Genomic DNA, 26,965 nt, shown 5'->3' with positions numbered 1-26,965 from the left:
ATGTGATCGTTTTGAAACTGGATCAGGCAAACCCCTGTGGTCTTTGTTTACCCTTTGCACCCAGCATGGTTCCCGGCATGGTGGCAGCTCTCCAATCCCTGAGGCAGGGTGCCATCCATCTAGGGTGATGTCATCAGAGTCAGGCAGACGCGGGTGTGAATTCCTAGTTCAGCTCTTCATTGCTGTGTGACCCTGGGCAGGTTTCTTACCTTATCTGAATCTCAGCATCCTTGAGATAACAATGCCTATTCTGCACGGTGGTTGTAAAGGTGCTGAACAAGTGACGGGCACCCCATACGCATTTAAATGTAGATGCTATCATTCTTTCCTTCACATTTTACAGGGATATCAGAAGGTGCTAGAGAGAGCTAGAGTGCTTCCTTTGATCCTCAGTTTCTCAGCCTCAGCACTGTTGACATTTGGGCCAGACAATTCTTTATTGTAGGGACTCTCCCGTGTGTTAGAGACTGTTTAATAGTATCCCTCGCCTCTGCTCACTAGGTACCGTTGCACCCCACCCCCGGTTGTGACAACCAGAAATGTCTTCAGATGTCACCAAATGTCTCCTGGGAGGCAGATGTCTCCCTGTTGAGAACCACTGTTTTAATGTTCCCATATGGAAAGGGGTTGGGAAAAGAGAAGTGTCTTGTGGCTGAACCAGAGCAGCAACATTTTTGCAGGATAAAGAGTATTTCTGCAGGCCTATTTTCGTATCATAGAAACAAATTCAACATTGGAACAAGTCACGTGTTAGGCATCTCTGGCTACCTGAGCGGCAGAACGCAGCCTCTGAGCAGGAAACAGGCAAGAGGCTCAGTGCAGCCAGGACCCTGACTCCATGCTCTGCTTGCTTCTGTCTGTCCAGAAGGAAGCCTCTCACTTACTGTACTCATTTGCTTCCACAGCCATGCCAACTGGAGCCAGGGGCAAAGCTTAGACAGAGGCCATGCCTCTCAGGGATCAGGATCCTGGGGGAGTCCCTTGGGAGGGCTGGTTCTCTCAGGCTGAGTGCTGTCACCTACCCTGGGGGGTCACCCTCTCCCTTCTGGCAGGCCTGCAGCTGCACAGGAGGGCCGGATGCCGTGCCTCAGTCTTCCTCTAGACCAGGAGGGGACAATTACAGACAAAACCACTGGTGGAGATGCCAGAGCCAAGTGCAACCCACTAATAGCTGTGTAGATGGGAAACTAGCTTGGGGCCAAACCCATCACTCAGCGGGCAGGAATGTGCATCAGACAGAGGGAATGAAACAATGGTGGGCATGGCCCGGAGCAAGGAGCAAGGAATCGTCGACTGGGAGCTGTAGAGGATCCAAACGTCACTTTCCTGACACTATTCCAGAACAGCTCCGTAGCAGGGATGCTACTGTTGTTGGCACTGGCTTCTGCCGTTTGCACTGTGTGTCCACTTTCCAAAGGGGGTTCTGCTTCCATAAGTTACGGGGATGGAATGTACAGCATAGAGAAGAGTCAGTGACACTGTCATAACTTGGTTTGGTGGACAGATGATAACGAGACTTCCGTGGTGGGCGTTTTGTAGTGTATACACTTGTGATGGCATACCCCTGAAACTAGTAGGATATTGTATGTCAATTATACTTGAATAAAAAAATGTATATTAGCAATCAGTGGCCCTTAAAGTGGCTCTTTCTGGGAGCCTCGCTGTGTGCAGCAGCTAGAAGCTTGTAAGGAGATGTAAGAAAAGATTGAAAGATTTGACTTCGAAGAGAGAGCAGAAGGTCGATGGGAGAAGAGCCCTGAAGGGGCAGGAGGAAAGACGACCTGTCACACGAGTGAAGAGAGAAACTTTGAACCCGGGGGCAGCTCCCACTTCCTGGACAGAGGGAAAGAACTGACTAGTGCAGGCTGCGCATGCGCATGTGAGGCTGGTGGCTTGCAAAGGGGATTAACTTTGGCAAAAAGACCCTCCCCTATTTATTGGGGTGGAAGACGGCACAGACAGACGTGTGTGGCTGCAGGTAAGTGAGCAGAGGGAGGCCAGCCAGGCCACTTTGTACCCTCTGCTTTGAGAAGAGTCAGGGCTTTGTGCCCCATCCCTTCTCTGCCGTTGGTGCAGAAAGCGCAATGGCTGATGCCTAAGGCAAAACTTCACTTCTGACTTTCAGACCTTTTTTTCCCATTTAAAAAAAAAAAAAGGATGAAGGATTTGGAGACCATGGTTCTCTTTAGTTGGCAAGGGCAGAACTTGTTTTAAATGCAGATTTGCAGAACCCATCCACTGAGTCTCATCTCCAGGCACCCGTATTTTAACAAGCACCCCAGGGGATCTGATGGTCACCTCCCTTGAAGAAACGCTGCTATAGATGCCGGCAGCTTCAAGAGCCCTGGGAAGAAGAAAGCTAGAATTTCATGCAGTTTTCACACAAAGAAATGAAATCACCGCAGGCAGAAACATCAGCTTTTCACTCAATTTACCCACATGTGAGAAGTTAGAAAACGTAAAAATGCAAAAATGAAGGCAATAATATTTGGAAAAGCAGAGAAATATACATTGCGTGGGAACATCATAAATATTGGATGCATTTAAATAATGAGGTTGAGAAAGGGTAATTATTTTTAATTAATAATTGTTCTGAGCATCAGGAAAGAGGAGTATCTTTGAGATAGGTTTATAAAGTAGAATATATCTTAGCAATTACAAAGGGCTTTTCATCTTCAAAGAACCTATTAACATTAAATTACTCTCGTTTCTGATTCTCCTGTGTGGTAAGTAAGCAAATGTTAACGTTATTATCCCTGATTTGTAGAGGGGAAGCGAGGAGTGCAAAAGTTGTGACATGCTCATTGTAGACCTAAAATTGAAAAGACTTAAAAGAAAAAAAAAGGTTCCCACCGTAGAGAAGATCTGGGTTTTCAGGCTGTTATTTTGCCCCAGCTCTCGTGTATGCTTACATTATTGGAAAAGAAGTTATAGCAGATTTTGTATGATCAATCGTTGGTGGAAGGGTGGAAGAAGCTCCCTGATGCCCAGGGATGGGAGATAACATTTACTGTTCTCTTGATTTCCCTGGTGTATTGAGATTTAAACTGAGGAATGCTTTGGGAAGAATCAGAGTTAATTAATTTGACCAGACTCTTTACATTGCCTTACTGCAGCATATATAGAAAGTGGGGATTAAAAATTATGTTTTGATTACATGACTCAAACTTTTTTATGAATACATTGGATATGGCTTGATTAAATAAATGGGAATTGACGCTGCCCACCTTAAATATTTGCTTTGAGCACAAAGAAAAAGGAGAGCACGCTAGTAACAATGTCAAGCCCATGGATAAATTAGAATCTGTGGCCAGCATCGTGGCTGAGAATTCATAGGGTTAACTCTAAGTATAAAAATTAACAAAGTTGGAGCTATTGTTTAAGTCACTGAAAGATGCACTTTCCATGAAATTTGTTCATTTTCTGATTTAAATGCTGAATGGAATTAATACAGTCAATAGTACCTTGTCTGCTGAAAGACATAAATTATGCAAAAATAGACCCATCTTCTGTTTAGCCTCAATCTCAGGAGATGAGATGTACATTCATGGCAGTGGGAAGGGTGGAGTTTCACAGCAACAGAAACGAGTGAACAGAGGGTCAGGGTCAATGTGAATCACCTAAAATGGGTTTCCTAAATTGAAAATAGTAAAGCTGTTTGAGAAAAAGTGTTGAAAAGGGCATTTGCTGAGGTGACCCAGGGACAGATGTGTAACCTTAATCAAGTTGAGAATAGGATCAAGGGATCCAAGTGATCTGAGGAGGAAGATCATTTGTGCAGACGTACAAATCTAATGGTCGGGAATATCACTGTGAAAGGTGCATGGGAATCACTCTAGGCGTCTATAGAAAGTATCTGATACGATCCAGGAGACAGATGCCCAGACATAGGCTGAGCACAGATGCCTTGGGACCTTGGGATCTTGAAGGGCAAGAAGGGCAAGAAGGGCTTCCAGTTTTCGGATGATGAATAACAAGTGTAGACTCCAAGATTGGCTTTCCCTACTATCCAGGCTTCTAGGGACTTTGTCTTTATATTATAATCTCAAAGAATATCAGTTCATTCTATTATCGAAAGAAAAGTTCAGTCAGTAGATAAATCTCCAAAACAATGAAGCCAAATAAAACATAGTTGCAAACCTCAATATCATATCTATTTGTTATTTTGTTTGGCTTATGTTTCCCATACTCTCCCTCTATCAATAGTTAATTCAGAACCAATTACTTAAATAGCTACAAGTGGTCCTTCTATCCTGGTTATGTCAGTACATGTGTAGAACTTGATGTTATCAGAGCCACAGTTATTTTGCCAGTCACGTGAAAATTAAAGAACACCATTGTAGTTGAGGCTTCCATTAATTCTAATAACTTCCTGAACCCTAATGTCACTAGATGGTATGCTCCGTGGGTGCTTGGGAGCCTTGTCTGTTGTACTTGTTAAGTAGACTAACAACCAGCCAGTGCCCAAAAATGGTAGGTACTTCCTTATGATTTGTCAGAAAGAAAGCACGCTGTCTAAAAGTTGTTTAGGTGATATCAAATTGATTATTTTTTAACCTGAGGTTTAGTGAAATATTGTGCATTGCTTAATGAGTCATAGGCAAGAGAGAGACCCAACATTTAAAGGGTCAGTGAGGCATTGTGGATTCTGCTTAGAGCACAGTGACATTGCTATTCCTATGTTCTCTGCTCTGTGTAGCTCAGATAATTAAGACCTTTGAAACCTTCACTTTCCTAGGTCACTCAGTTAGATGAAGATATAGCAGATTTGAGAGCATTTTAGTGATCCAGGCAAGCAGCCTTTTTTGGTCAACTTTCTGCATAATTCTGGGCATGGGACCAGACTCTGTGTCTCATTCAAAATTAGATAAATTTTTTCTTCCATGAAATTAAATATATGACTTTAGTGGATCAACTCCCAAACTACGTAACAATATGCTTATTGAGAATATGCAATATGCATTCCAGAGAACTGAAGAAAAGGATTTTGGGATTCTGTATTTGTGTCCAATATTACTTTCCTAGGGTTGCCATACCAAATTACCACACACTGGACATTCTCAGTCCGGAGGCCAGAATCCCCGAGGTGTTGGTAAAGATATACTCCCTCTGTAGGCTCTCAGAGGAGAATCCTTTCTAACTCATTCCGCTTCTGGTGGCTCTAAGCACTTCTTGGCTTGTGACTGTCACTTAAATCTCTGTTTCTGTCTTTTTGTGGCCTTTCCCCTGTTTCTATGTCTTGTCTTCTGTCTCTAATAACGAAATTTGTCAGTGAATTTAGGGCCCATGTAATATCCCACATGATCTCATCTTGAGATCCTTAATTGTATCGGCCAAGACCCTTTTTCCAAGTAAGTTCACATTCCCAGATTCCAAGGTTTAGAAAAGGACATATCTTTTTGGGGGCCAACATTCAACCCACTGCAGACATGGATAATTTGCATTATATACTTCTAGAAGAGCTTTCTCTGAAAAAAAGCTCATTTGGTCGCCATGTTGAGGAACAAGCAGCCCTTTCTTACTCGTTTGCCCCCTGCAAGGCTGATATTAATAGCAGGCACTTGGCAGGCATCAGGGCTAGACATTCATTTTGGTTGCTAATTAGCAATCAGAAGATAATATCCTGTCATTATCTTGTGTTGGCAGAGTCTCTTTTGTGGCAGATAAAGAAAATTTCAAGTTTTCTCAGATAATTGCAACACTGTCTCCTCACACGTGGAGCTATGAAAACCAAATAAAAATGCCTCGCATTTGCAATGCTTAAACAACTTAGGGATATGAAGGAGGGGATTCTTTACACATTCCTTGAAACATTATCTGAATAAAGGTGGATGTAGAGAATAGACCTAACCTACCTAACCCCAGAGGCCTTGACCTATATTCCACTTCAGCCACCTGCTCCCACAATGGCCCTCCCAGCCTCATTATCACCCAGAACTGTGCCATATTTGAAATTGAAAACTCTAAAATCCCACCATCAATCATTCCACAGCCAGTGTTCCCACCTCCTCCCCCTACCACAGCTGCTCACCAAGTTCATTTGCACCTCAGACTCACCATCTCCTTCCCATCTGGCATGGCTTCCTTCACCCCAGGCCTCCATGCTTACACTCCATCTGATGGGCAGAATGCCACCTTGGATCAATGTCATAACACACGCTCCCACATTCAGTGCCAGAGCTGTCTCCTGTGCCTCTAGCACCAAAGAAAATGAAATAATCCTGAGAGACAATACAGTCCTAAATCACACTCTCTGACCTCAGCAGGTTCTACAGCAAAGCTCACCAGTCCCTGGACTGAGGAGTCTTGCATTCCACTGTCCTGAAAGCCCTTACCAACCAGACTCTTTCACTTTGAGGAGATGACTTCAGACCCTACTAAAGTAGAAACACTGAGGTGACCACCTCAGTTTCCCACCCCAGCTACAAATGCCCAGTGCTGGAAGCTTCTCGGCATTGCCTGCTTCCTGTTCAAGACATACCCTTCCACGTAGGATCTGGATCCGCTTAGGATCTGCTCCCATCTCCTCTGTACTCTTGCTCCAGCCATTTTCTCTTTCTCATCCGTCCTTATACTTTACCTTCTCCCCCTGGTTATTACTCCTTTCCCTCATTCACATCTCCTGCTGAATCTGATGTCAGTATTCATCACCAAAACAGCCCTTTCCGTGAGCAGCAGAGACCACCTAATCAACAGACCCAGCAAACTATTATCACTCTTTTCCTTAACGGAAACTTTAACTTACATATTTTATATGCAAATAAGCATATATAATTTTATAATATCAGTAATGTGCATTCATTGTAAGAAATTTAATTCACATAAGGAAATATCTCCACACAGAAGTAAATACTATTAATATTTTGTCTCCAGTCCTTGCATGATATTTTATGGGTGGTTGGATAGATAGATGGAGAGATAGATATAATTCTATAAAAATATAACCACAGAATCAAAGTTTACTGTTTTATAATGTTTTCTCCATGTTACAATATGAATTCTAGAGCTATTTTTAGCCTGACCTCTCTGTTGAGCTGCAAACTCTTTTACCCACATGCCTACTAGACATCTTTATCTGGATTCTCCTCCCAAGTTCACGTCTAATCTCTCATGGGCCACCTCCTGCCATCCTTCACTTCTCCTACTCACATAAAGGTCCATGACCTGACATTTTTACCTCCAAAAGTTTTCTCCCAATGACCTGAACATACTTAATACACCCTCCTATCTTCCCTCCTCAGATCTACCCTACACATGACTGCAGACTGATTTCTTTTCTTTTTAATTAATTAATTTATTTTTTTTTTACGAATAGTTTATTGTCAAGTTGGTTTCCATATAACACCCAGTGCTCATCCCCACAAGTGCCCTCCTCCATGCCCATCTCCCCCCTCCCCACCACGTCCATCAGTCCTCAGTTTGTTTCTCAGCATTCAAGAGTCTCTCATGGTTTGCCTCTCTCCCTTTCCCCCACCATTTCCCCCCTTCTTCTCCCCCATGGTCCTCCGTTAAGTTCCTCCTAATCCTCCTTCTCTGCCTGACTTATTTCGCTCAGCATAACACCCTCAAGGTCCATCCATGTTGCTACACGTGGCCGGATTTCATTCTTTCTCATTGCCTTGTAGTATTCCATGGTATAGATAAACCATAGATAAACTTCTTGATCCATTCTGCAGACTGATTTCTTAAATCCCAAACCAAGTATATCACTCCCTTGCTTAAACCCTTCAGTGGGTCCCCATTCTCTGGGATTTAAAGGCTAAGCTTACTGGCTTGGAAGATAAGACCTTGCAGGACCTCCTACTTCCTCTTTCTTCAGCCTCATCTTGCCCCTCCTCACTCTTTATCCTCCAGGCATCATGAATTGCATGCTGTTCCAAACACATTCCATTCTATTTCCTGCCTCTTTCTTCATGTGACTTTATTTTCTTGGAAAGCTCTTCCCTGCCTTAAGCGATCTAATTTCTACTCACCCTTCAAAGCTTACCTCAGTCATCACTTCCTCCAGGAACCCTGCCTAGATTTAATCCCTCCCAGATCAGCAAGTGCCCCTCCTCTGTGTTTTCACACACCTGTGTACTTTTCTACAGCACATCTCATACGGCGATGAAACGCTGCATTGTTACGTCTTCTCCTACTGGTCTGTAAGCTCTTCAGAATGAACATTTACCTTTGCCATCGTTGTACACACTTCACACATAGAAGGCGCTCTGAATTTGTTGAAACTGAAAATTCATGAACACACCGTGGTTTCTCTCATATGTGAAAAACAAACCCAAGCCTTCTTTCGTGTCACACCCTCCTCCACCTACCACTCTGATTTACTGCTCCCCTTTAGGGACACATTCATACAGAGTATCTGTGCTCACTTTGTCCACTTCCTCTTCACCCATTCTCTCTAGCTAGCCTTTCCTCCCCCTTTACCCCCACAGAAACAGCTCTCATCAAGGTTGCCAAATCCACTGGGCAACTCCCAGGCTTCCTGTTGATCTCAGAGGCACTTGACACAGTTGGTCTCTGCCTCCATCCCAAAACATGCTCTCTTTGTTCCTCTCCAACCTCATTGCCATTTCTTCCCAGTATATTTTATTGTCCCTCCTCATCTTCCAGATTCATGAATGCTCAACCCTTCGCCCACCTCTCTGTCTGCATACACTTCTTTGGAGAAGTCTTATCCAGCTGCGTAACTGCAAATGCAGTCTACATCCTGCCAGCCCTTACATTAATATCTGCAACCAGACCCTGTTTCCAGAAGCACTGACTCATTGGTACAGCTGCCTACTCAACAGCTCTACCCAGATATTTAATGGGCCTGACAAACTTAATATGTCTGAAAGCGAACTCTCAAGTTTTTCCTGCAACTTCCTCTTCTGGTGTTTCCCATCTTGGTAAATGGCACCACAATCTACACAATGGCTCTGGTCCAAGATAATGGACTGTCTTTGATGCCTCTCTTTGTCTCACATCTCCCATCCAATCCATCAACAAGTCCTCTCGGCTCTAGCATGAAAATACATCCTGAAACTGACTTTATCGCCTCCACTGTCAATGATGGGACATAGTGTAAGCTACCCATCATCACTCATCTGGATTACTGCAGGAACCTCTAAACTGGTCTCTCTGCTTCCACTCTTGCCAGACTCACCTCTCTCCATGCAACATCCAAAGTGATCATTTCAGCACATCAGTCAGTTCATTCATAGGCCCTACACGAAATCTCCAGTGGATTCCTGTCACACTTTGGATAAAATCCAAAGTCCTTACCATGGACTGCCAAGCCCTGATGATCTGTCCCCTGGGTATCTCTCCAAACTCATGTTCTACCATTCCCCCATTCTCTCTCTGCAGTCCAGTCACACTACTCTCTTCTCTGTTATTCAAACAAACTGTATGTGTTCCCCCTTCAGACAGTGCTGTTCCCCTAGCTTATAATGCTTATTCTCCTGGAGGCTTGATTCATATCAGGCATCATCGGCTCAGAAAGGATGACACAGTCTGGTGCATTTGGGAGGAATCGTTCTTGCCTCCCATCCATTCCCCAGGAGAAATCGAGAGGCCAAGTTCCTGGTGGGAGTCTAAAATAACATCCGGTGGAGTAGGAGGTTCTAGGTGTGCTGAACAACTTGCCTATGTATTGCCGAGTAGAGGTTGGTGAGCCTCATTGCCTCAGAAGGTTCAGGAGAGGCAAGTGGTCCCTGCGTGTCAGTTAGAAAGGAGACTGATCACCTACTTGGGTATTCTTCCCCTGATAGGGTGGCTTTACTGCCACCTCCACCAGGGGACATTGAACAATGTCTGGGGACAATATGGGTTATCACAACCAGCACTGGCATCTAGTGGCTAGAGGCCACAGGTAATGTCAGACTTCTTAGAGTGTATAGGACAGCAATAGTCCATAGTGCTGCAGTTGAGGAACCAGTTCTATTCTTTTAAGAGTCACAAATGACCTCTTAAAAGACCTTAACCCCATAAGTCCTGTCGATTACCAGGGATACAGTGACCTAGAACAATAGAGAAAGTAGCAGGAATGGAAAACATGGCTTCTGCAGAGAGCCTTCTAGAATTCAGCTGATACAAACCACCTGCTATCAGTCTGCAAGTGTTAGGCAGTGCACAGGTGGGTGCAGTCACTGAGTCACAGCTTGGGAAGCAGGCCATTGTGATGGCATTCTGAGAGCATTCTGGCACGGGTGCAGTTTTAGCAGTCCTCCGGCCTCATTCGTGGACTCAACAAAATGACTTTGAGCCCCTGGGATTTGCCAGTACATTGTCGGTTCTGACAAGTGTTTGTGCTCCAGGAGATGCTGTGGCATTTAGAAGAGGCCTCCAAAGTCTGCAGACTGTGTACTGGATTTGGGGAACAACCTCTGTTTCCTGCCAGATGTTTCTACATCTGCCCCAGCCGCTATCCCCTCACCAAAGGCAGCAAGAGCCAAGCATGTTATGACCAGTATCCAGCCTCTTTACTGCTCTCAGAATACTATCTGATCACCTTTCCAGGCAGGAAGGCCAGGAGATGGGGTCGGCTTCGGGTCTTTCAAGGCTGAAGCTGATGCAAGGAGCCTCTGTGATGCTGAGTGGTGTTGCATCAAAAGATCCAGAAGGGCACCTGGGTGGCTCAATCAGTTAAGTATCTGGCTTCGGCTCAGGTCATGATCTCACTGTTTGTGAACTCAAGCCCTGTGTCAGGCTTTGTGCTCACAGCCCAGAGCCTGGAGACTACTTTGGATTCTGTGTCTCCCTCTCTCTCTGCCCTCCCCCGCTCATGCTCTCTCGCTCTTTCACTCTCTCTCTCACTCTCTCTCTGTCTCTCACACTCTCTCTCTCAAGAATAAATACACGTTAAAAAAAAAAAAAAGATCCAGAAACCAGAGTCACACAGAGGGAGACTGAAGGCTTACTTACAGGTCAAGAAGAAAATGAGGAGATCACCAAACTCAGAGATACCTTGAGACAATTACTAGGGGGCCAAGTGTAATGCCAGATATACACAGCAGAACCTTTTAGACTTGGCATGTTGCATGGGTACTGCACTGAGGGTCTTATTCCATTTTTATATCGTTTTCATATAAAGGGATTGATTAGAAGCCTTTTAAGGGTGTTTTGTTTCACTATCCGAATTTTCCTTCGGGTGTCATTAGGTCTTTTAGTTTCTTCGCTTGGCAAGCCATCTGCTTCCCCTTCCCTAAATTCAGCCTGTGAACAAGAAATTCCTCTCCCAAACTTCCTGACTGAATTTTTTGCCATTGCGCAAACTGTTTTCGTTTAAAGAATCAGTTGAAAAATACACTGTGAAATCATTACATAATACCTCCTGCTAAAACATGCTCCCATGAAAAGTTCCTTCGGAGGGACTGAAGAGAGAGGGGGAAGGGAGGAAGAAGTCTGCTATGTCAGCTTCTTGGTATAAAACATTCACCATGTCTTCCCATACGTTGACTCAGTTGCCTAGTCTCCTCTGCGGTTCAGTCTTCCTGTCTTTCTTCCTGAGTGAAGACCTCCTGGAAATGTGAGCAATTAACCCAATCAAACAGGCATCAAATGATCTATGATGTTTCAGAAATTTCCAGTAGGCTTGCTTAGTTATGCTCCACTGGGATAAAATCAGCTGATAATTTTTAATTCAATTAAACAAACCATGCATTGTGACGCATGAATGCTATGTGTAAACTGCGCAAAAGCTTGCAGTTCAGCAGCAGCAAACAGCAGGCTAGTCCACTGGCTCAGTCCAATCCTCATCCTTCCGTCCAGCATGGGTGTATGGCCCTGGGGCTCTGGGTGTATTAAACACCCAGGTAGACTGACCTCCACTAGTCCCTGGACAGAGTCTTTTAGTGTTTTAGCAGTTGCTCTGTACAAGAGGTACCATCATGACCCCCATTTTGCAGATGAGTAAACTGAGCCTCATGGATGTTTAGCAGCTTGCCCAAAGTCACACAGGTCAGAAGAGTTAAACTGAGGCAGCCTGACACCAGAACTGACAGTTTTTTTCTTTCCCACGAAATTGCCTGCTTTGAACTATTGGCAAACAGCCCAAAGAGTCAACAAACAGTAATACACTCAAGGGGAGAGTGAAGTCTTTGTTGGGCCTTGAAGCCATGTGGGAAGATGTGCTAGAAATGTGTGAAACTCCATTACCTTTTGAACTCATGAAAATGTGCAAAACGCAGATGGAACTGAGATAAATCCTTGCCAGTAACATTGGGTCCTTTCAGATCTCCTGCCATAATCTCCCTCCGTGTCTTTATGAGAGCAGAGGCAGCTGTGCTCATCCTCCAGACATCTGCTGAGGTGTTGAGGAGGCTGCTGGGAGACTGACATCTGCCCATTTCAGAAGTCCCCTGATGGTCCCACAGTTAACTGGCTGCATGCTGCCTCCCCCAATACCTGCGAGCAGATGGATAAAGATGAAAAACACTCAGGTTTCCATCAGAGTAGGAAGGGCCAAACCAAGTGACGAACACTTATGAAATGAAATACTTTGCAAGTTTATTTAAATCTCCCGACGAAAATCTATACTTGCAGATATGTGAGGGCTTCTGAGCTGTCCTGTGGTGTGAAAACAGGAAGCTGCAGAGGAGCAGGGGCGGCAAGGCAACCCCATAAACACCAGTGTGGCTGTGCTTACCCAGTGATGCGCAGGGGAAAGACCCATCAGGGTCAAAGACATCCCCCCATGCGATGGAGTTGATGTACTTTTATTTGGTATTTTCTATGTCATTCATATTTTTCTTTACACTAAAAAAATACCCAATTCTGTTTGGTTTGGTTTGGTTTGGTTTGGTTTGGTTTGGTTTGGTTTGGTTTGGCAGGAGGGTAAGTGCTGATGAGACCAAAAACAAACTCTTGCAATGCATGGAACATCAATGCATAGAAAAGAACTTAGAGTCCAAGCGCTGTTTCTACAAATCACAGGGTTGGTGGAGTCATGTCGATAAGTCTGCTTATAAGCTGTTCATATTCTTCTCCTGAAGGAAAACATGCCTTCCTACCAGTGAAACTCGTTGACTCTCAGTAGAAGTGATTTTTTTCTGTTTGTATTTACTACATTGATCAGATTTTTGTGGTGTCTTATAAGTGTCTTATAAGTCTGCTTATAAGCTGTTCATGTTCTTCTCCTGAAGGAAAACATGCCTTCCTACCAGTGAAACCCATTGTTGACTCTCAGTAGAAGTGATTTTTTTTCTATTAAATATAGAGTGATATTTTGCTACATTGATCAGATTTTTGTGGTGTCTTATAAGTGTCTCATAAGTCTGCTTATAAGCTGTTCATATTCTTCTCCTGAAGGAAAACATGCCTTCCTACTAGTGAAACCCATTGTTGACTCTCAGTAGAAGTGATTTTTTTCTATTAAATATAGAGTTCGTGGTATTTTGCTACATCGATCAGATTTTTGTGGTGTCTTGGGTCCAAATGGGTTTCTGTGGATTCATCTCTGACCAGTACGGAAATAAGAAAAATAAATGGCTATATGTTTTTAAAAAGGCAGGAATACATCTTAAGATGATGGCATATCTGAATATCCTGGGGAGTTTTCATATTACATGCAAGGTGGTGTAGAAGGAAACTCTCTTCCCCCAGCTTGAGGATTACTGATGGAGGGAGGCCCCACTCCTGACTCATCAGAGTGCTGTATCCTTCAAGTGGCTGGAATGGAGGAAAGGTTGAGACCCACCATCTAGTACAAGGGGAAGGGTCCCAGTGGGACCTGCCATGGTGTAGCTGGTATGTGGATTTAGACATGTCTGGTACATGCAGTTGAGGGACATGCCTTGTCTCCTCATGTCCCCGAGACATCTCCACACTGTCCACACTTGGCATCCACTGATTTACCTGGGGCCTGAAGGCCCTCCTGTGAAGAGAAGTTGAATGGTGCCCTTCAACGGAATTGAACACATGTGGGCAGGTCTGATAAGCTCGCAAAGGGAAGCCAACAGGAAGCAAGTGTGAGCAGGGAATCTGGGGTCCTCAGAAATAATACAGCCCAAGAATGGCACAGCAAGCTGGAGTGGCCAGCAAGCCTAGGCGGAGATGTGAATGAGTGGTGGTAGCTACTCCCTGGGCCACCATGACTTTGCCAGCCTAGGGATTCAAGGACAATGAGTGAACTTCAAAAGGAATCTCAGTAAACTCTCAGGTCCCCAGCAACGCTGCTGTGAAGTCCCTCTAACCGAGCAGATCAGTACCAAGGAGCTGTTTCCCTACCAGCAAAATAAACATGAGCACAAGCCACTCCAAAGAGTAGATCTTGGGCAGCAGCCTGGGGGTCAGTGGCAGTGGCATGAGAACATGCAGCACGTTAACTATCTCTGGGATGTGCTGAGATCAGTACCTTTCAAGAACGGCGGCCCAGTAACGAAGGAGCAGCCCACACCCCATGAGCCACCCTAGTCTGCAGTATCAGATGGGACTCCTTACGGGGTCCCTGCGGAGGAAGGAAAGATGGAGGCCCTGTGAGTCCACTCGTGGGGTCTCTGCAACTGGGGCTCTGGGCCGTGGATATTAAAGTGACACACGCTTACTCACGTGCAGGGAAGGCATAATCTCATACTTCTATAGCAACGTTTTTTTTTTTAATTTTTCTTTTTTTTTTTAATGTTTTATTTATTTCTAGGAGAGAGAGAGAGAGAGAGAGCGTGAGCAGGGGAGGGTCAGAGAGAGAGGGAGTCACAGACTGAAACAGGCTCCAGGCTCCGAGCTGGCAGTCAGCACAGAGCCCGACGCGGGGCTTGAACCCACGAACCGCGAGATCATGACCTGAGCGAAAGTCGGACACTTAACCGACTAAGCCACCCAGGCGCCCCTTTAATTTTTCTTTTTAATGTTTATCTTTGAGTAAGACATTGCGAGAGGAGGAAGGGCAGAGAGAGAGTGAGACACGGCCTCTGAAGCAGGCTCCAGGCTCTGTGCCGTCAGCACAGAGCTCAATGCAGGGCTCAAACTACAAACTGCAGGATCATGACTGAGCCGAAGTCAGATGCTTAACCAACTGAGCCACCCAGGTGCCCCCTGTAGTGACTTACTTTTGTCTAGCCTTAAAACGATTTGTGCCAGGGCGCCTGGGTGGCTTAGTCTGTTAAGCGTCTGACTGCAGCTCAGGTCATAATCTTGGGGTCTGTGAGTTCGAGCCCCAAGTCGGGCTCTGGGCTGTCTGCTTCAGATTCTAGGTCTCCTCTTTCTCTATTCCTGCCCCACTTGTGATCTGTCTCTCTCTCTCAAAAATAAACATTAAAAAACTATTCATGCCAAGTAACTTAGATCAAAACATAAACTGTTTTTTTGGCTTAAATTATGCATAGAGGGGCACCTGGGTGGCTTAGTCAGTTAAGCGTCTGACTTCAGCTCAGGTCATGATCTCACAGCTCGTGAGTTTGAGCCCCGCATCAGGCTCTGTTACTGACAGCTCAGAGCCTGGAGCCTGCTTCAGATCCTGTGTCTTCCTCCTTCTGCCTCACCCTGACTCACTTTTTGTCTCTCTTTCTCTAAATAAATTAAGTAATTAAATTATTAAATAAATAAATAAGAACACTTTAAAGTAAAAAAATAAATTATGTGCATAATTATTATCTTCAATTACTAATATAGAAGTAAAGAGACATAATTTCTTTCCATCTCGTAATTCCTACACATTTGTAACAACACATACAATCATTTCCCAACAAATACTTGTTCGAGCTGAGTGAGATAAATAAAGGAAGTGCACGATCACTAGAAGATGTTTCCTTGTAAATGAAATTATGTACCATGGCAATTCATCAACTGGCAAAGGCAGCTTTCCATTCCAATCTCTGATTTTTTTTAAATTTTTTTAAAAAATGTTTTATTTATTTCTAGGAGAGATAGAGAGAGACAGCATGAGCAGGGGAGGGTCAGAGAGAGAGGGAGTCACAGACTGAAACAGGCTCCAGGCTCTGAGCTGGCAGTCAGCACAGAGCCTGATGCGGGGCTCGAACCCACGAACCGCGAGATCATGACCTAAGCGAAAGCCGGACGCTTAACCGACTAAGCCACTCAGGCGCCCCTCCAATCTCTGCTTTTTAAGCCATTGTTTTGAATTTGAACTGTACAGCTGTACTGTGCTTTACACAAACACATCCCAGATCATAGCTCATCACTCTGGAATATATTTTACGATATGTATTTTGGCGTGTCTATGAGCCATCCTGTCCGTGTTTATGTAAAGCCAAACCACATTATCATAGATTGCTTGCACCAGAAAAATATCTAGTGGTCTAGTGGCTTACTAGTGGTCCACATCAGTCTATACTGTGAAACCAGTATAATTTGGTCTTTAGAAATTCCATCTTACAGTCTACTCCTTTCAGAGCAAATAAACAACTGTCTATTGGTGGTCTGCATTGCAAGTCCCCTGTACTAGAAACCATGCCATCTGCCGCACTCCATCTGGTCACAGCCCCTTGTTGAGAGGTGGGCAGTGGTGGTCTTTGCTGCACAGTGCTGGGCAAGACACCAAACCCTGAGATATCTGCCCCAGACCTTGCTTTCCTAATCACTTACAACTGATCCAGAGTGAGTGTCCGACCTGAGTTTCAAGAAGCAAGAAATCATGCTGGGAATTTGGACCTAGGTCAAAGAGAATCAAGTTGGTCTTGAACTCCAGGATGAAAACCATGGAAAATGATGACGGCAAGAGAGAAGAAGGGAGCAGATGTACACAAGAAAGGAGACAGGTGGATGCAGAAGGGAGAAATCCCTTGAGTCCCTCATCTTCCTGATACCCGCTACATTCCTGAGCCTAGATTCTGTGAGACACCACCAGGGACTTATAAAGCCAAAGTCCCCCTTTGGCTTAAGCTAGTTGAAATTTACTTAAACTGAAATATTTCTAACTAGCACAAATTGGTGTTGGAAGCCAACATAAAATAAGACGATGATACCATTTAAAGAGTGCAGTTTTCCAGAAAAGGAAATGGAGATCACATAGTTAAGTCCTTGTACGAGGTCACACACCAGGCAGCCCAGCCCCTAGATCAGAGAATTAACTTCTCTACTGTTCAGCTTCTCCAAATGGACACAAAGGAAAAGACCTGATCTGGTATCTGGTGTCAGGCATCGGTGTCCTCACCGTACCACTTGTTCAGGGCTAATTATTGACCTTCAATTTCTTAACTTGTGAAATGAAGATAGCTAGAATTGTGAAAATGTGGTTGTTGCAAGGGTCAGTGAGATAACACAAATGATACGTGTTGGCCCAATAGTCATTCAATAAAAGTAATTTCCACTCTCTTTCCAGGTTTTCACTCATGAGTACTTGGAGTGGCTGAAACTGATGGTATATTGTAAAGGGTGGTGGTAACCAGCATCCATCTGTGTTTCTACCATTAAATAGGGTGCTGAGATAGATGTTTCTCATTATGGTAGGGAAGGATTCTTCTAATCCACGTTACTACATAGATTTTTTTTTTCCTCAGAAATTGATGGCAGATACTATCAAGTAACTTTTCAGCTTCTAACAATAACAAAAATTCCATATGTCTTCTGTCTTTTGACATCGTAATTCATTCTGATAATAGGATACCTAATATTAAACTGTCCTCGGTTTCCTAAAATCAAATATCTTTAATCACTTTGCATTATTCTGGGAATGGATTGGTAGGTTCCGGTGTTTTATTTATCAGTGTTTAACATATGAGTGAGATGTCTTTAGTTTTCTTTCTTTTCATCTTTTCCAGATTCCATTTTATGGTGATGGTAGCTCATAATGATGAATTGAGAAGTTTTCTATCCTTTTCTGATTTCTGGAACTATTTATACAGCAAGGGGGTTTTCTATTCATGGAGGAGTTGAAAGAATATGTCTTTAAATACATATGCATATATATCCAGTCCCAGCATCAGTTTTATATATAGTCCTTTTTCTTTATAACTTTCTATTTCACACTGTAGTTATTGGCCTATTTGAATTTTCTACTTCTTCTTGAATAGATTTGAATAATTTATATTTTGTTAGAAAATTTACAATTCGTTGAAATATTCCGTTTTTTCAACATCAAGCTGAACATGGGATTTTTGTGTAATATTTTTATCTACTCCATATTCATGGATACTTATTGCCTGCTGAGATTACAATTTTTCTTTACTAGGCCCTTTGGGGCCACATCCAAGTGAGGAGGGTACTTAGCCAGGCACTGTGTTGACCTTTGGTCTCTTTCTGCTTTGAGTGGCCTTGGGTCATCCCCATCTGGATGGTCACCAACCCCACCATCAGGCTAGAATTATCAGCTGTAATGCTTAGAGTGCAGTTAGAATGGGTAAGCCTGTATTGGGGTAGAAGTAAACTGTGCTTTGTATATACAGAATTGTGGTAACCATGTTTGGGACTGATCGGTTATTGGGCAGGTCAGGAGACAGCACTGAGGGACGAAGCACTGGTCACCTTGGGCACCCTGGCCTCAAGGAGTCTAACACATCTAGTTATCCTATGAACATCCCCATCCATGCTGCACCCCATAACACCTTCACTGAGATTCCCTTTGCCTCTAGTCTCTTCAGAGTCAATAATATTTCTATGTTAGTATTTATATGATATTTCCTGCAAATACAATTGACTGCTTGAAATATGCCAATTTGAAGTGTTATTTATAATTATGTTTATTCTATGGGATCAGATGATATGTTCATTTAAACAATTTTTATGGTAGGAAATAGAGTAGGATTTATATCTTTTATAAATTTATATCTTATATAAATTTATATAAAATTTATAGTAGGAAATTTTAAGAGTAGGAAATCTTCTGAGTCTGAAAAGAGCCTCATGAAAGGTAGTGGAGATGGGTTCATTGGAAATTCCAATTAGGAGGGTCTGAAAAGTCACAATTAAGTCCACACTTAGGTGAAAATCTACTTAGCTGGAGAGAGACCAGGGAGACCCCTGTTATATGGACATAGGAGCCAGGGATGGGCAAGGCCCACACGGTGAGGAAACCAGCGTGCTGGACCAAGCAGACAAGAATCTGGTTGAGGAGCAGGGTAACAATGAGGCCAAGTTCCAAGGAGCCTCAGCCAAGCAAGTTATTAGCAAAAATTCCAGGGTAGTAGAAAAAATCTCAAGATCTGCCCCAACAAGGATTTAAATCGTTAAAGGCCTTTACATCTGGAGGTAGCCAGATCTACAGGACCAGTTCTTCCAGCAGAGACCTGTTCTCTGTATGTGGCTGGCAGTGCTCAGTAGCAATGTCGGTTCAGCTTATTGCTTATCACAATGGGATCCCATGTAACTCTTCCTACTGAGTCTGAGCACAACTGCCATATGTGGCTCATACGCAAATCCTCCACCTCCTGGCAGGTATCAGGCGCACATTTGACCTGCATGTGGTATCTCTGGAATGTTTGAACAGATAAGGATGGACTGTCCAAAATATGTTCTATGTCCTTGGGTCCAGTTCTGAGAGAATTCCAGAATAATGACTCTATTCTGATACTTGAGGAAAGAAGGGTTCTTTTAGCACACACCAAGCACATAGGCATTGTTTACAAGTAAAGAGTAAGAAGGAGAAGGAGAATGGGTACCCCCCGGTGTCATCAATTGACAAATTCCTTAAACAGCTTACAAGGAGTCAAGAAATACATCAAACACAAATACAAATTGGCATTTTTAATAGTGTAAATTTCCACCTGGCCTTAAATTGCTCTCCCTTGTCTGTGTTCCAGGTTCAGGTTTAGTGGTCGGATCCTAGGCCTGGCTTTGATCCATCAGTACCTTCTTGATGCCTTCTTCACAAGGCCCTTCTATAAGGCACTCCTGAGACTGTAAGTGTTTTGCAGGCCATGGTCCACAGTCTTCCCTGTGGGACAACTGTCGCTGGCCTCCCTGGCACCTCTGACCCTTTGTCCCTGTTTTGCCCTAACCATTCTTTCTTGTTTCCTTTTCTGAGTGCTTAGATATCACATAAACCTTTTCGTATAATAAAAAGGCATTTGGAGTAAGCATAGGAGTAGACAATTATAACATCATATAAAGGATCTGAATCAGTTTATATAAATAATTACAGTAAATTACAAACTTTGCATTACACTACTAAGTAGAATTGATCTATCTAAAACTTAGTTGTGTTTAAATGTTTTAAGAAAATTTTTTTCTCCAATTGCTGTCAAGAGTTTATGAGTCAATAACCATCCCATGTTTATTACTGTCATTTCCAAAAAAGCACTGAATGAAAAGAAAGATTCATCAATATATTCAAAAGTATCAAATTGTTAGACTCAGTCTATATTGTTTTAGCCAAGTCTGGGCAGCCATTTGTTTAACAATCTGTTTACCTTTCACCCTTGGGATGCATCCAGGCCCTGCGATTTGAGTGATCTGGAATATTTGGATGAGGAATTCCACCAGAGTTTGCAATGGATGAAGGACAACAACATCACAGATATCCTAGACCTCACTTTCACTGTTAATGAAGAAGTTTTTGGACAGGTTTGTGTGATGTGGGGCTTGGAAAAGACCATTTGTTTTTTATTGTGAAAGATTCACATAACACAAAATTAACCACCTTAACCATTTTTATGTCTATAGCTCAGTATTGTGAAGTAGATTCACACTGTTGTATAATCGCTAGAATTTGTTCATTTGGCAAAACTAAAGCTATAGCCGTTAAACAATAATTCCTTATTTTTCCTTCTCCCCAGTCCCTTGCAACCACCATTCTAGTTTCTCTTACTGTGGATTTGGCTGCTCTAGACACCTCACATAAATGGCATCATAGAGAATATGTCTTCTCGTGACTGGCTTATTTCACTTAACACCATGTCCACCAGGTGTATCCACATTACAGCATGTGACAGGGTTCCCTTACTTTTTAGGGTCAAATGATATTCTGCTATATGTATATGCCATATTTTATTTTTCCATTCATCTGTTGATGGACCCTTGGGTTGCTTCCACATTTTGGCCATTGTAAATAATGCTGCTATGAACATGGGTGTACATTTACCTGTTCAAGTTCTTGCTTTCAGTTCTTTTGGATTTATACTGACAAGTGGATTGCTGGATCATAAAGTAATGAGATTTTTTTTTAATCTAACAAAGAATCTCATCCATTTAAAATATAATTCTTTGAGGACTACTTCCTTTAATAAGCCTGTCCGTATCTTCTTCCTTCTTTCTTTGTTGTGACATGGATCTGCTTTAGAGAGTTTTTTGAAAAGCAGATGTGATAATGGATCAGAAAACATTTTTGTGAAGTATGAAATACATCTGTAAAGTATTTCTGTTATCTGTACAATTAGAAAAGTACTTTTTTATTATTTCTAGCTTCTAGATGTTCACTCCTCCAAAACGCACGTATCTCAATGCTATTTAATAAGATAAAGCTTCCCATTTTTATTCCCACCAGTATTTATATACCTTTGAATCCTCCGAGTTACAGTTTTATCAGGTTAACCATAGCCTGGGTCACCTACAGGAGATTTCAAAAGCCTCTGACACATGATTTGAAATGGGTTGTTGTGAGAATTGAGTCGGTAGACTTTATAAGTATCTTGACGAATGTGAACGGTGTGCTGAGCTGTGTGTGAGAGGTACCCACTGAACTCTGCAGCTCCCATACCATGATCATAAATTTTGGACAGGTCCTGGAAAATGTCAGCATTCTGTTGAATTTCCTTTGAAATTCGGGTATTTTGAGGAATTCCTTGTGTAAAGGACACTCAGGTATCCTGAAGAATACTCTCTTCCATATTCGAGAAAAAACTTTTTTCTCCTTGTAACTATAGAGAGTACATTTAAATATGTTCAAGAATATATGATTCATTGGGTTCAGTCAGTGGAGTGTGCAACTTGTGATATCAGGGTTGTAAACCCAAGTGTCACTTTGGGTGTAGAGATTACTTAAAAAATAAAATCTTAAAAAAAATGTATGGTTCACATGACTGTCCTACCTTGTACTAGTTGAAAGTATGAAGTATACTGTTCCCTATGTGTGGCTTCTTTTAACTCATTCTTTACATTTGCCCTGTAGTAGAGGGCAAATTTGTAAAATAAACGTAATCATTTAGAAAGTTTTATTAAGACAAGTGGGTAGACACCTTAAATTTTAAGTTCAGACTCCTAACCTAACTCATTACACCACAGTAAATTCCACCTGGATCAGAAAGCTCTGTTAAAATTTTTAAAAATCTGAAAATGCTACAATTTTTATTTTTAATCTTCCAATAAGGAATGCTACGGTAGATGTGGCCCAACTTTCAACGTCATAAAAGCCGAGATTGACATAGCAAACTAAAATTATTGTTTTAATTCTGTGCGGCAACAACACAACATAAGCAAAGTAAACGTGGAATAATATCGAATATGCTGTAATGTTTTACACAGACAAAAGGCTATTCTTTCAACGTTGGAAGAGATCCCACAGATCAGTAAGAAATGACCAATAACACAATAGAAATTTAGCAAAATATAAATGGTTCCCAGAAACAGAAAGATGAGGAAATACTCCATCTTCATTCACAAGTTGCAAAAATGTAAATTAAAGCCTAGTGAAACGCTATTTTCCCTCCGAAGATTATCTTGAGTCAGAAAGTTTAACTGTATTCTGTTTTGGAGCTGGTGTAGATAACAAGCACACTGTACAGGAGTGTAGGTGGAAGTTTGGTTCACTCTCTGTGAAGGGTACCTTTGTGATAGCTACCCTCATTCTAAATGTACCTGTCGCCCCACCAGCTGTTGTATGTAAGTGTTGAATCACTAAATTCTACACTTGAAATGAATATTACACTGTGTGTTAACTAACTGGAATTTAAATAAAACCTAGAAAAAGAATGAAACTACGAAAAATAAAAAACAAATGCACCTTCCCTTGACTCAGCACCCATGTCTAGGGATTTGTCCTGCTAATATATTTATTCACACCTAATTCAAGTGAGTAATATATCAAGATCTTCACTGAAGCATTGTTGATACTTGCAAAAGATCTGAAACAATCTAAATGCCCAGCAATAGAGCATTGGTTAAATAAATTATGATACATTCACACAGCAGAATAGTGAGTTAGTGGGATATGTGGCTAAAAAGTGCAAGACATTCCAGCCCATCAACTTACATGTAAATCATAAACAATAAATAGGATATTATGACCAAAGCAGAATAAGTCAATTCTAAATTGGTATAAAACGATTGTTATATTTTTAAGTGAAAAAAGTATGGTGATGAACAGTGTATATAATATGCTGCTGTTTATGGGCACAAAGAGATGATATATACATATTCTCCAGTAAATACATAGAATCTTCCTGGAAAAGAAGTAAGGGCAATTTTCTCCAGGTTGGGAGATTGTACGGCTGGGCGATGAGATGGAACAGAACCTTGCTTTTCACTTATGGCCTTTAATGTTATTCCCTGGACACATAATTCCTACTCAAAAAAAAAAAAAAAAAAAAAGAGGCAAACTACAATAACTGAATATATATAATTAGAGGGAAAAAATAATATCGAAAAACCAAAGGAGCCATCCTTCATGGGTATGTGGCATAGGAACCACTCAGAGAAAAGCTTAAAATGTCCCCAGTGATAAAAACAAGGATGTGTTGTAGACCTAGAATAACGCATTATCTCTGTAATTGCATATCTCATTCCTCTTCAAATGAGGTCACTGAGAACAATGACTTGGGGTTTAGGAAACCGAGTTATAGTCCTTCTTTTGACAAGTGATGAGACACTGCAGAGCAGACAGATAGATGCAGGTGAAAGACACGATGGGCATTTCCTGGGTGAACTCGTTAGGATTAGGGTCAGCTGCCCGAGAAGAAACCCAAAATGACCCAGCTGAAACTAACAGTTTATTCTTCTCTCACATATAAAGGTAGAGGCAGGCAGGCTTAGTCAGTTAGGCGTCCGACTTTCGCTTAGGTCATGATCTTGCGGTTCGTGGGTTCAAGCCCCGCGTCGGGCTCTGTGCTGACTGCCAGCTCAGAGCCTGGAGCCTATCCCGGAGTCTGTGTCTCCCTCTCTCTCTGACCTTCCCCTGCTCACGCTGTCTCTCTCTCTCCTAGAAATAAATAAAAACACTAAAAAAAAAAAAAAAGAAAGGTAGAGGCAGGCAACCCAAGGCTGCAGTGAAAGTACCATACAACACTCCTGCTTGCACGGTATTGGCCAGAATTTAGTTATAGGGCACACCCAGCTGCAAGTGAGGTTAGGAAATAAAGTCTTTTACTGGGCAGCTGAAAATCAGGGGTTCCAAGGAATGTGGATAATTAGTGGCAACTAGGATGTCATAATTAGCCAATATTTTATAATTAGCACTAGTCACCTAAGTGATAGAAGAAAAAAATAACCATCAGACTTTTGTGAACTATTTGTTCAGGTACCATGTCAATGAGTGCCAAATTTACATACTTCTATTTATTAAGCCAATGACTAAGTAGAGTTATGCCTTATGTGTCTTACAGCTTTGAGAGGTGAGGTGAGCCCCTTAAGTGAATTTAAGATCACTGACGCTGACCCCCTCCAAACACCAAAGCTTTCTGATAAAAAATGTCTAATATGTTACCCACGCTCTTGCCTTTCAAAAGATGGAGCATAGAGGGGCGTCTGGGTGGCTCAGTCGGCTAAGCGTCCAGCTTTGGCTCAGGTCATGATCTCACGGTTCGTGGGTTCGAGCCCCATGTCGGGCTCTGTGCTGACAGCTCAGATCAGAGCCTGGAGCCTGTTTCAGTTCTGTGTCTCCCTCTTTCTCTGACCCTCCCCTGCTCAGGCTGTCTCTCTCTCTCTCTCTCAAAAACAAATAAAAAATACAAAAACAAAACAAAAACAAAACAGGAGTCATAAAAAAAAAAAAAAAAAGATGGAGCATAGATCATAACTTTTGTTCAGGGACTCAAGTTTGTCCTAACAAACAAGTGTCACCATGCTAAGTGACAATGTCATTCTGTTTCCTTTCTCAGTCTGTCATTCTTCAGCCACTATTACACAGGGATGTAAAAACCATCTTCTCATCCTCTGCTATTTTCCTGCCAATGATCTGCCTCAGGTGGGGATGCTGGTGGCTGTTGAGAATTTGATCTCATTGGGATTTGGGGGGATTGAGCGTGTGATTATGGTATAAGGACATTCTGGTCCATCGGTTCCCTGGGACAACCAGGAGCATCTTTCTTTTACTTCCATTATGCCCTCTTGAGTTAAAGAAGCATGTTTCCTCTTTATAAAACAAAAAATGCAGCTTTTCTAAGGTGCATCAGTATCATCTTAGAACAACCAGTGCTTTTTTTTAGTAGCTTCCTGGAAAGGAACAAGAACTCAGGAGGCAATGATGCTGAGCCCACGTGAAGAAGACTTTTTTTTTTAATGTTTTATTTATTTCTAGGAGAGAGAGAGAGACAGTGTGAGCAGGGGAGGGTCAGAGAGAGAGGGAGTCACAGACTGAAACAGGCTCCAGGCTCCGAGCTGGCAGTCAGCACAGAGCCCGACGCGGGGCTCGAACCCACGAACCGCGAGATCATGACCTAAGCGAAAAGTTGGACGCTTAACCAACTGAGCCACCCAGGCGTCCCGAGGAAGACTTTTTGTACATAGTTCCTCCTTCTAGAGTTGCTGTGAGTCACTGCACGATCCACTGAGTTGACAAGCATCACAGTCTCTGTGTTTCCCCAAAAGGTAACAGAAAGGGAGTTGAAATCTGGAGGAGCCAACACGCAGGTGACCGAGAAGAACAAGAAGGAGTACATCGAGAGAATGGTGAAGTGGCGGGTGGAGCGCGGTGTGGTGCAGCAGACTGAGGCCCTGGTGCGGGGCTTCTATGAGGTGAGGAGGGGGGCTTGTGGGGAAAAGGGAGAAGAAGAGCCAAGGCGGGCAAAGGGCAATGCTCTGGTCCCCAGAGTGCAGAGAGGACACCCTTGGGGTAGATGCAGGAGGCGTCAGAGTTCTCTGGGAAACCAAACTCTTGCGGTAGGTGAAAAATGCTCTCACAAAGATGTTCTTGTGGCCTCAGGGTGCCAGATACGGAAACGTATATTGTCTCTTGTCCAGCCCTGTGCATGTGTGTTTCATTCAGCGAAATAAAAATGAGTGAAGCAAAGGCGTTCGAGGGTCTTGTCCACTCTTGGTAGATTTCTCTTTTGTTGTACTGTCACTGTGTGCCACATAATCCATACTGAGGTAGTAAATCAAGAGGTGAGGGACAGCTTCCAGCTTCCTGTGCACCACACATTGACATCCTTAAACTTTTGCAATTAAGAAACAAAACACTGTAAGTGTTTTCTCAAGGGCTTGAGTCTTGGAAAGTTTGCTTTACCTGCAGTAATGGAGAACAACATGGCTCACTAGTTTGATTCGAGAGGGTATTAACCAACCTCAGGTGTTCAGTTGTGACTGATACCTTTGGCAATAAGGTATAAAGTCAGCTCAGAGCCCTCAGAAAGGAGGTCTTCCCAGATCTTTGAAAGAGGGAGGAAGGAAGTGAGGGGAGAAAGGAAGGAAAATACAGTCGTTTTAATATAGAATGCCTATTCCTAGGAGATGAGTCATAGTTTTATGTGGAAGAGAGGATACCTTTTTTTTTTTTTAATATTTTTATTTATTTCTAGGAGAGAGAGAGAAAAAGAGACAGCGTGAGCGGGGGAGGGTCAGAGAGAGAGGGAGATACAGACTCTGAAATAGGCTCCAGGGTCCGAGCTGGCAGTCAGCACAGAGCCTGACGTGGGGCTCGAACCCACGAACCGCAAGATCGTGACCTAAGCGAAAGTCGGACGCTTAACCAACTAAGCCACCCAGGTGCCCCGAGAGGATAGCTTTTAAGTGAAGTGATAATACTAACATCAAGTCACTTCACAGTGTTTGGACTTTTTGCCTTTAAAATGCAATGATACTTGGAAACTTAAATGTGAGTAGAGAAAGTCAAGTCAGGTTTGCTCATAACATCATTCTGAGAGGGAGTATCAGAGGCAGTGAAAAGCCTGGGACCTTTTTTGAGTTCACAGCTCCTGAATGGATTCTGTTTCAAAATGTTTAA

General features: G+C 42.8%; 1 protein-coding gene across 1 annotated transcript in view; it reads left to right on the top strand.

Moving 5' to 3' along the window:
* Positions 1-26,965, top strand: part of HECW1 (HECT, C2 and WW domain containing E3 ubiquitin protein ligase 1) — a 166,664-nt gene that overhangs the window by 127,521 nt on the left and 12,178 nt on the right. The window contains exons 20-22 of the mRNA XM_039235666.1: positions 19,674-19,772; positions 20,307-20,436; positions 25,612-25,758. Coding sequence (XP_039091597.1) covers positions 19,674-19,772; positions 20,307-20,436; positions 25,612-25,758 — 376 coding nt within the window. The remainder of the gene's footprint in view (positions 1-19,673; positions 19,773-20,306; positions 20,437-25,611; positions 25,759-26,965) is intronic.

Source organism: Hyaena hyaena, unplaced genomic scaffold, assembly GCF_003009895.1.
Source record: "Hyaena hyaena isolate Hyena2069 unplaced genomic scaffold, ASM300989v1 scaffold_101, whole genome shotgun sequence".
Lineage (NCBI taxonomy): Eukaryota > Metazoa > Chordata > Mammalia > Carnivora > Hyaenidae > Hyaena > Hyaena hyaena.
The sequence above is the reverse complement of the archived record's forward strand: the minus strand, read 5'-3'. Positions and strand labels throughout refer to the sequence as shown.